The 10,459-nt window shown below is 32.9% G+C and overlaps 1 protein-coding gene across 1 annotated transcript in view; it reads right to left on the bottom strand.

Moving 5' to 3' along the window:
* LOC109834318 overlaps window positions 1-8,419 on the bottom strand; it is an 11,563-nt gene extending 3,144 nt beyond the window's left edge. Inside the window, exons 1-2 of the mRNA XM_020402313.1 lie at window positions 8,220-8,419; window positions 7,998-8,122 (exon numbers count right to left, since the gene is read on the bottom strand). Coding sequence (XP_020257902.1) covers window positions 7,998-8,122; window positions 8,220-8,335 — 241 coding nt within the window. The 5' untranslated portion in view covers window positions 8,336-8,419. The remainder of the gene's footprint in view (window positions 1-7,997; window positions 8,123-8,219) is intronic.

The raw sequence follows: 10,459 nt of genomic DNA, 5'->3' as shown, positions 1-10,459 counted from the left end.
ATTGTGTTTTTATATATACCCTCAAATATTTTATATTTGCAAAATTTACACCCAGATCACCCCTACCCCCCCCCTCCGCAATGAGAAAAAGATAATGACAACCCCAACTGCTTCTCGTATTCGAAGAGGATGGACGAAGATGAAGCTCGCGATTGTTAAAGTTGGCCAAACTTCTATGCTTTTTGAACAATCACATAAGTGCATTGTTTCCCTTGAATAGTTGTTGGCCTGTTATGAACCTAAATCAGAATAATGGACTACTTCACTTGTCGTGCTGCTTGAATGGTTGTTGGCTTGTTATGAACCAAAATCAGAATAATAGACTTTTGAAAGAAATTCTTTGTTAAGACTTAATTATTTATTTGAGTAGTTTGAATGATTTGTTTTGAACGCATGCAATTTAACATAGTTTTTTTAAATATATAAATATGTAAGTTCTGTGAAAATTTATGCAAATAGTAGCTGAGCAGGACAACAACATCGCCAACCCTTCAAGAGGCGAAGGTTGCAATAAGGTTGTGGGTTCATATTACTTTGTTTAATAGAAATATCATTAAAACTAATTAAATAAGAGAAGATTATACTAGTCATTATTAGTAATTTTTAATAAAGCTAGCAAAACTTAAGAGAATATATCAGGTATATTCCCTACAAGAATAAGTGAGAGATATAAAATCTCATTCTGAGAAAATTGGAGCAAATACCAAATTTTGGGGTTAATTTTAAAAATATCGAGATTTGAGGAGTATATATGCAATGGGTATGCCTACACCAAAATAAGGTGGTCTGGGCACCGCGCCAACCTAAGCGGCCACTTAGACATCTTTTACAATAGAAATATCTTCCATAATATAAGCATAGTTTGATTAATTGTAATTTCAGTCTGGATACAAGTACAAATGACGATGCTCTCATTTTTGCATTCTATAGCACAATTATTTAAGACCATCTTTTACAACAGAAATATCTTCTATATTATAAGCATAGTTTGATGAATTGTAATTTCAATATGGATACAAATACAAATGATGATGCTCTCATTTCTGCATTCCGGAGCACCATTATTTAAGAAGAACAAAGCCACCATTTATCATTTGTAATCTGGATTACAAGGCGTCATATTTCATAAGTCATTTCTGCTTATCGGTAGTTTGGTTGATTTCCCCAAAAAAAGGAAAAATTTAATTTCTAGCATTAACACCCTAAACCACATAAGCTAGTCAGCGATTTCTTCCTATTTCAAGCCTAAATTTCACTAAAATGGATTTCCTCTATTATTAGTCCTTTTAGATTCTCTTTTTTTAGGTTAACCAAACAAAAACAGAAATATGGATTGAAATCATGTTCCTATAAAAAAGAAGGAAACCGCTGTCCTTTGTTTTTAGCTCCAATCAAACAGCCCCTTAATGTAAGAACAGTAAGCGTTTGTCGTGTTCACTGTTATAAATAGCGATAAATAGCCACGTAATAGCGACGCTAATAGCGTTAGCGGTCCCTTCCCGCGACGCTATCGTCCGCTACGTTATCACGCAATAGCGGTGACATATTGCGGAATATGTCTGTTCGCAAAAGCGGTCAATAGTATGTCATAACGGTAAATAGTAAGCGATTGCATTCGAAATTTATTTTTTGACTGCTATTTAAAAGCGGTTTGAGGCTTATTTTTTTAAAATTAAACTCAACCATTGACCATTGTATTCCACCGTCTCCTGTAATTTTCAGCATACTCCCGTCACCTCTCATAGCCTCTAGCACCTACCTTGATACTGCCTCTCACCTCCTTCACCGTGAGCTCCTCTTAGGGCAGTCCTATCACCGCTAAGCTCTTCTTCTCGAAGACGACGATTTTTTGACTCCTCCAGTCATCTTCGTTATTACATGATGATTACATGTCTATTTCATGTTTAGGATATCTTTAAATCATCTAATGTGTACTTTTAGATTTCTTAGATTTTTTTTAATTTTTTTTAGTATTTATACATATCTAAATTAGACCGCTATTTGACTTTACGCTTTTTACCGTTATTTTGCCACAATAGCCCGAAATAATCTTAGCAATGCCTCACTGCTACGCGACGCTATCCGCTATCGATAACCTTGGTCGTGTTACACCCCTAAACCTTTGTTAATTTTATATTAGACCCTAAATCTTTATATTTCTAAATTAGGCCCCCAAATCTTCATGTTTCTTTCAAATTAGGGTCTTATCTAAGACAAAGATTTGCATGTCTTATTTAAAACAACTATGGATTTGTGGGGCAATTTAGAAATCTGAGGTTTTGATGTCTAAGAAAATTAACGAACTTCTGAATGTAATATAACAAAAAACCTGAAACGTAAATGAATCTGATGTACCATATATTATGACTTTGGAGATATTAAATTTGGGTAGACATAGCAATAACATCAGATTAATGCAAAAGTACTTAGAGCTGCGAAAGACAATTTCATAAACTTAAAAATATTAGTCTCTTTTCCATGACAAAACCCTCTAGGAATCTAATGCCTCAAATATAGCTAGCGGATGTTTGGCACAAAGTTAGGCACATCCTATCATGAAGCAAATAAACTAGTCAAGAAAGTGAAGGATCTACGACGGTGGAAGTAAAAACCTTTTTAAACGTCGGTAAACATGAAGGGATTATTTTTCACTAATACTATAAGAACTACAATAAAATTATTAAATTGTTATAGGAACTTTAAATCATTAAATCACATAACTGTGAACATTATTAATCCCAATGGGAGCAAACCATGCGCTAAAACACAAAACAACTAGATAGCCAAATAACACAACTTATCACTATAAAATTTTGCAACAAGACCCCAAATGCACATGCAAATGAGACTTTTGTCTTTGTGCAAAAGCACCTGATAATGGAAAAGGTATATGTTTGAATTCTATCACCTTAATCATCATTGTACAAGTCTTTTTTCCAAATAAATAGGATTGATATACAACAACTCATAATTGCGATGTTTCAGATAGAATGACCAAAATTAAATCGAAGTTACAGTCTACTTGATTATAAAAGGAGAAAAGGATAATGCTACTCACCAAGTAGTGAAATTATTGGAAAAACATGGCAATCTTTCTCCCAAGCACACTTCTAAGAGGGAAACCTAAACATTTATCCTTCAACATCACATTGTCTTCATATTCATTAAAAAAAAAACAATCGTAGTCCTTTCTAGCTTCATCAAGTCATATTCGTAACCGGTAATCCATGATTTCACTATCCTTACAAAGATTCTGGAGATGTTCAAAGAGATGACATCTGCTGAGACTCTCCTATAATCACTGACAAATTTACCTCAGATAAACTTGATGATAGTAACAAAATCATACAAAGAATAATGTCTCCTTAATCAATATAACTAAGAACTACACAGGTAATAATGTAATTCTGCTCGCTACTAGTTTCAACAACTTAATACCTAAACTTCATGACCAATAATGCTGGTGTACTGTGCTCACAATACCGACCTTAAAGGATCTGATGAAAGATCCTCACCAAAGCCTAGGACACATGTGTAGCCAAAATTCGTTGTACATTTCCTCATTTTGCATACCACTCCCCAAGTAACAGGTGCATGTTTCACTACTCACCCCATTTTGATAAGAAACTGCTACAACGTTGATGATTGTGATGTATCCATTTATGCAACCAAAGGATATTATACTACATACTAAGGTTTTTAGAGAAAAGACAATATTTAGCTACAGTTCATCTCCAAATAACTTATAGAATGACCAAAACTAACCTACGCAATTCTGTCGCAATAGTGTGAAAAAAAACAAAAACATGTCTAGGCATTTGGTTTAAAATATAGTGAGTGCTAAAAAAATACACAATGTGCCTAAACACTTAGGAGAAAAGTATAGCAAGTATTCACAAAATATAGCAACTTATAGTGTATACAAAACTATTGAAATATAAAATCAATTTAAAAAAATGATTTGGTTGAGTAATTTGCGTCAAAAAGTGATTTTGGATGTGAGTAGGTTTAAGAATCTGGTGTAAAATTTCGTGTTTAAAGGCAAAAACCTATTTTTGGTGGGTGACCTTAAAATAAATCGGTAAAAGTTTTAGGTATATAGGCTAGAAACTCATCGATGTTGTGACATAAGTGTCAGAAAAGGTAAACAAATGATTTAAGCATTTGGTTCAAAAGTACACTGTATACCAAACAACTTAGACCAAAAATATAGAATGTTACACCAAAATACAATGACCTACACCGTGTACCAAACTGCTAAAGTATAAAGTACATTTTAAATTAATGCGCATGAGTATTTTATGTCTAAGAGTAAGTCGGTGGGTTTAAAAATAAATGGAGGTAAAACTTTGGGCTTATAGGCAAAGAGCCCATTTTGAAAGTTGGTCAATTTTAAAAATAAACAAGGTAAAATTTTCGGTTTATATGCAAAAGACGCATCTACTATTTGCATTGCCAGGACATTGGTGCAAAAAAAGCAAAACAAAGCAATGGTTTAAGTATTTGATTTAAAATACACAATGCATGTAACCACTTAGAACATAATTTAGCAAGTTACAACCAAATATCGCAACTTACACTGTAGTAAATTGCAAGAATAGAAGTAAATTTAAAAATAATTCAATGGAGTATTTTTATTCTAAATTTCTAAGAATGATTTTGTAAGGGGTATGTTCAAAACTAAAGCCGAGTCTAAAATAATTCAGTAGAGTATTTTTATTCTAAGAATGATTTTGTAAGGGGTATGTTCAAAACTAAATCCGAGTAAAACTTTGGGTTGATACTTGGTAGGAAGTGTGTGGATTTAAAAATAAAAAGATGTAAAACTTTTGGATTATATGCAAGAAATCCATCTACAATTTGCGATAATGAGATATTAGTGTATAAAAAGACAAAAAATAATGGTTTAAATTTTTGGTTTAAAAATACATCATATATTTAACAACTTAGATTAGAAATATAGCAACATAAAGCATAATATAACAATTAACAACTTACACCGTATGATAAATAACTGAATACAAAGTGGGTAGTAAAATAATTCGTTAGAGTATTAGGGTTTTAAAGTGATGGTGGAACTGATTGGAGATAAAACTTCGGGTTCATAGGGAAAAACCCCTTTTTCGGAAGTGGGTGCATTTAACAATAAAAAAGGATAAGACTTTTATAAGGGGAAAAACATATCTTTAGACATTAGTTGCAACTTACACCATATATGAAACTACTAAAATACAAAGAATGATTCAAATAATTCATCAAAGTATATTGGGCCTAAGAGTGATTTTGGATGTGGGTGGGTTTTTAAAATAAATAGGAGCAAAACTTCAGGTTTATAAGAAAAACAATATGCAATATCATACATTATTATATTATTACATTATATTATTATGTTGGCAGAGCATTTTAGGGCATTTTGGAAGTTAAGGGATTAAAACAAGTTTGTTTACAACTTGGGGTCTATAAGAAAAAGCATGTTATTTATATCTATTTTTAAATATATAATTAATACATTGGGATGCACCATAGTGTGAACCAAACTTTTAAATATTGGTTATCAAAAATATACCGGATGGCTAAAATTCATATGGAATTGTGGTTATCAAGGATAAGTAGTAAAGATCAGAGTGTCATATCGGATAATGACATACATAATATAACGTCCTAAAATATAACCTTTTAACACTTAATGAAATATAAACATACCAAAATACCTTTGAGAGAGAACTTATTGAGCGATAGAGTATAGGGAGAAAGAGAAGGAGCGAAGAGAAATAAGGGATGGCTACTCTAAAGGTGATGCAAACCAGTGAGTGGGATTAGTGGTTTTGATTTTATTTAGAGGGTATCAGGTTTGGGTCCGAAAAATAAGGGTTTTAGGACCCAAAACCCAACAAATAGTTGGAATTTTTTCCAAAATCGGCCTATTTAGACCTTAATAAAAAGAGGTCGATATCGCATTTTCACCAATATATTGGAGGAAAACGGTGAAAAAGGATAACCTATTTAATTTTTCAAAAATTGTATCGGCAACGGTCCAAACCCTATATTAGTGATATATCAATAAAATTAGGTGATTTTTAAAACATTGGTGTGAACAATCTCAAGCTATAGATAAATAATGTTAGAGAATATGCAAAGACGGTGTGTGACCCAGTGGTAATTGTTGTTGCTACAAATGTTATCAATCCCTAGCTTGAATCATGGATAACTCCTCACTTTTCCTTATTTTTTATCATTTTTTTATAAACACAAATGTTTACTCGTTTATTAAACCTATCCACAACCCTAAAAAGATTTTTTGCTAATAAACCCAAATTTTTAATCTATCCATTTTTAAACCTAATTTCAATATAACATGTAGACCTAAAATGTTCTCTTGAATTATTTTTAAGCCTTTTTGTATTTCAACACTTTGGATCTAGTGTAAATTACTATATGTTTATGTATCTTGCTATATATTTTTAAGCGGTTTAGTATACAATGTAAGTAAATGCCTAAACCATTATCTTTTTTCCTTCTTTACAATGATAACGCAGTATCGCAAACCGTATTAGTTTTCTGCCTATAAACCCAAAGTTTTACTCCTATTTATTTTTAAAACCACTTGCTTTGAAAAGGAGTTTTTTTGTTAAATTCAAAGGCTTACCACTGTTTATTAGTAAACTTACCCACTTGCAAAATCATACTTAGACCCAAAATACTTGATTGCATTAATTTTAGATCCACTTTATATGTCACCAATTTAGTATATGGTGTAAATTGCAATATGCTTTAACGTAATATATTTTTGTTCATTGCGGTTAGGTATATAGTGTATTTTTAAACCAAATACTCGAAACCATTATTTTTCTTTTTTAATGCTAATGTCGTAGCATCGCAAACTGTAGATGGTTATTTTTCCTATAAACCCAAAGTTATACCCCATATATTTTTAAACCCACCCACTTTAATAAAGGGTTTTTTTTCCTTATAAACCAATAGTTTCACCTAACTACCTAAGGTGCAAAAGAATATCCATATTAGGAAATGTATTTGCAGTTTAGATATGATTACTAAAAATTAAAATCCGATAGGACATGGTTATGTATACAAATATAATGAAATATTCATATCCGTATTTGAAATTATCTGAACATATATTGGTCATACAATTGCAATTGTTTTATATTATATTAATTGATTTGAGTTAACGTTGATGATCAAGTGATCTAATCTTCGTTTTTCAGATATAACAAACATATTAATGAGGTCACTTGTATAATACGAACTATAATTTTTTAAATATTATATGGTGTTCTCATATCCATTTTGTATCTGCATGTATATGTGCATATATATTTGCACATATCTATATCCATATTTTTATTTGATTTTGGAGGATATGGATATGGATTTTCCTTACCAAAGCATATCCGTATACATAATTGGTAAGTGGTTATAGATATGATAAGCATCATATTCATATCCAAGTCGTATCCCAATCGTTTGCACCCTTATTTTTACTGCTATCTACTCCTGAAATCCATCTATTTCCAAGATCAATCTTAGACCCAAGATACTCTACCAAATTATTTTTAAATCAACTTTACATTTCGACAGTTTGGTACGCTGTGCAAGACTAAGACTAAATTACTATATTATGTTTTACTTTTGTTAAATTTTTGTTCCAAGAAGTTTGGTATATGGTGTATTTTTAAAATAAATGGTTACTAAACCATTTTTTGGCTTTTTTTTCCATACTAATATTGCAGCATGGCGCGAGTTGATTTTTCTCATGAATTTCTTTTCCCATTACATAGAGAAGCCACTATGTGGATTTTCCTTATCCAAAACGAAGAGGGAAAAAAAAGGCCATTTTCAAATTGAAATACGCCGGTACATTTTCCTCATGCACAAAATTGGTTTCAGGAGTTCAAAGGACTGAAAGAAGCCTAAACAAAATTTAACTATATTGAAACGAAAGATAACAATAATAAACTTCAATAAATGAGATGTACCCTGAGAGAGCCAGCTCCAGTAGGAGGAATCGACCGCGATGGAGGATTTGAGACGAGCAGAGGCGATGGCGCTATGGAGAGGCATCAACGACTCTACGCTTCCCAAAGACGCCAAAGCAATCGATCTGAACCGGGGGAAAAAAAACTAGTAATAAAATCAACGGAAAAAAAGGCTAAGACTTTTCGAGTAAAATAGGAGGGTTACTGTTAGCTTCATCTCACCTGAGGATGAGAGAAGACGTTCTCCTCGCATCCGTTGTCACTGATTTGGTAATTAGGGCTTTCGATTGATTCATGATCAATCTCGCCGCCGATGATCTAGCGAACGGCGTCGCCATGTTTTAGTGTTTTTTTATTTTTTTTAAACCCTACTTTTACAAACAAAAAAAAAACAGACCGGAAAGCAAACCCTTTAAACCCTAATTGGGCCTCAGTTAGGCGAACGAGCCTAATGTAGCCCATGGACCTCAGTAAGCTCAAAAGGTTGAAGTAAGAATTTTTAGATTGAAGTTCTCCGGGGCCCACATAAATAACCGCGAGCCTACTAAGGGGTCGGAGGAGAAGTTTGAATTTGACGAGGAGAGGCACGTGCTCCACTTGACTAGCGGGGCCCACAGCCGACCAAACCACCGGCCTACAACGACCAATCTCAACCCATCAAAACGAGGAAGATTTGGATTCACTCGCTGTATCAGAGTACGCGTGTGATGTTTATACCCCGTGCATTCACACGCAAACGCACAACCGTATACGAACACAAAAGTGAAGTTCCGTGCACAGACGTGGAAAACGCAATACATTTCCTATCAGATGTTGGAATCCCACTCCTGACCTTTCGGTACTGTTTGGCAAATGATTAAGTGAAGGATTAAGGAGACTTAACCCATTATTAACCCGTCAAACAAAAAAAAATCTATACAATGATTAAAGTAAATTAACCTTTCATAATTTGTCACACATAAAAAATATAGAAGGGTTAAACTAACCCCTCTAGATGGATTAAAATGAGTTAACCCCTCAAGATGAGAGGTTTAATAATACTCCTATTTAGAAGGATTAAGAGTTAATCCTTTTAATATAAAGAAAATAGTCAAAATCATTGTTATTCTCAAATACTAAAACTGATCACAAGGGCTAAAATAATACTTATTTAACGGGTTAATAATTTAGTCCTTCAAATTATCGAATGGACTAAGTACATTAATCCTTCTCTTTAACCCTTCTTCCTTAACCCTTTGGCAAACGGGACTTTCAAGCACAAGTAGATATACTATCAAAGCGCCCCGCACAGAGCACAGCGTTCTGGGCCAAGTGTGATGCCTAGGGGGATATTTTTGTAAATTTATGGCTCATGTGTGGTTCATAATTTCTCGCATAATATTTGCTTCTGATAGGAATGTTGCACTTCAAGCAGCGGATGAAATATACGGTATGCCCCATGTTTGTCAACCGAAAGGTGAAACCCTTCGGACCAGATGCGAGAGATTCTGATAAGATGTGGACTCTCTATTTATACTTGTTTATGTCTGAAAATTAATTTGTGAATGGGAGGATATCTAGAGGAGTTTAGAGTCCCTTAATCTTCTCTAATGACTAATAAGCTGTGGGAAGCATATCCCTTCACAAGTGGCAGCTGTTAGAGGCCCAAAGGAGATCCCCCCCGGCGCGCCCTCCGATACTCAGGCTAGTGATAGATAAAGCAATCTGAAGAGAGAATGCATGATTTAGTCTAGGGTTTTTATCTGAGATGCAAGCCTAGAGGGGGTGATCATCACATTTATTACATTTTTATACCCTAATTATAAATTTTATTTTGAATAAAATATCTACTAATAAATTATTTTTATCTTAATTTGCAGAATGGAAAATTAATGGATAAGAACCCAAAAGAACTCAAATGCCCTCATTTTTTTTAACTTTTTATTAAAAGTCAGAGATCAAGCCAAGAGAAGACCCACAAACCCCAAATAGATTAAGAAAAAATTGAGTTAACAAGTCAATAAAGAATTAAATTGTATTAGGAACCAATCGATTAACCCATTGATTGGCTAATCGATTGGCAAAGTGATTAGTTCATAACAGAATCAGTTAACGTCTGAGATTTATTTCTTAAAGCTCAAAGGTAGTTTAATAGCTCTTATTGATTGTAAGTAGACTATAAATAGGGATAAGGAGTGAGAGGTTAGGGTGTCAAAAATTTCGTAAAAAAAATTCATTTTAGAGAAGAGAGTTATTATTAATTGAGAAGACTTTCTAAAAATTATAAATTTTTTGTTTGCAATAAATAAAAAATTTTCTTTCTTTTAAATTTTCTTCTCTTTTCTTTGATGATGAAGATGAAGATGTGCCTTCAAGGGGCCAATCATTTGCAATGTAAGTTTTTATTTTTCTCTTTTATTCTCTTATTTTAGAATAATATGTTTTAGGATTTTATTTTCTTATTTTTATTTTATGTTTGGTAG

Source organism: Asparagus officinalis, chromosome 3, assembly GCF_001876935.1.
Source record: "Asparagus officinalis chromosome 3, Aspof.V1, whole genome shotgun sequence".
Lineage (NCBI taxonomy): Eukaryota > Viridiplantae > Streptophyta > Magnoliopsida > Asparagales > Asparagaceae > Asparagus > Asparagus officinalis.
Note: the sequence above shows the minus strand (reverse complement) of the source record. Positions and strands in the feature narration are given on the sequence as shown.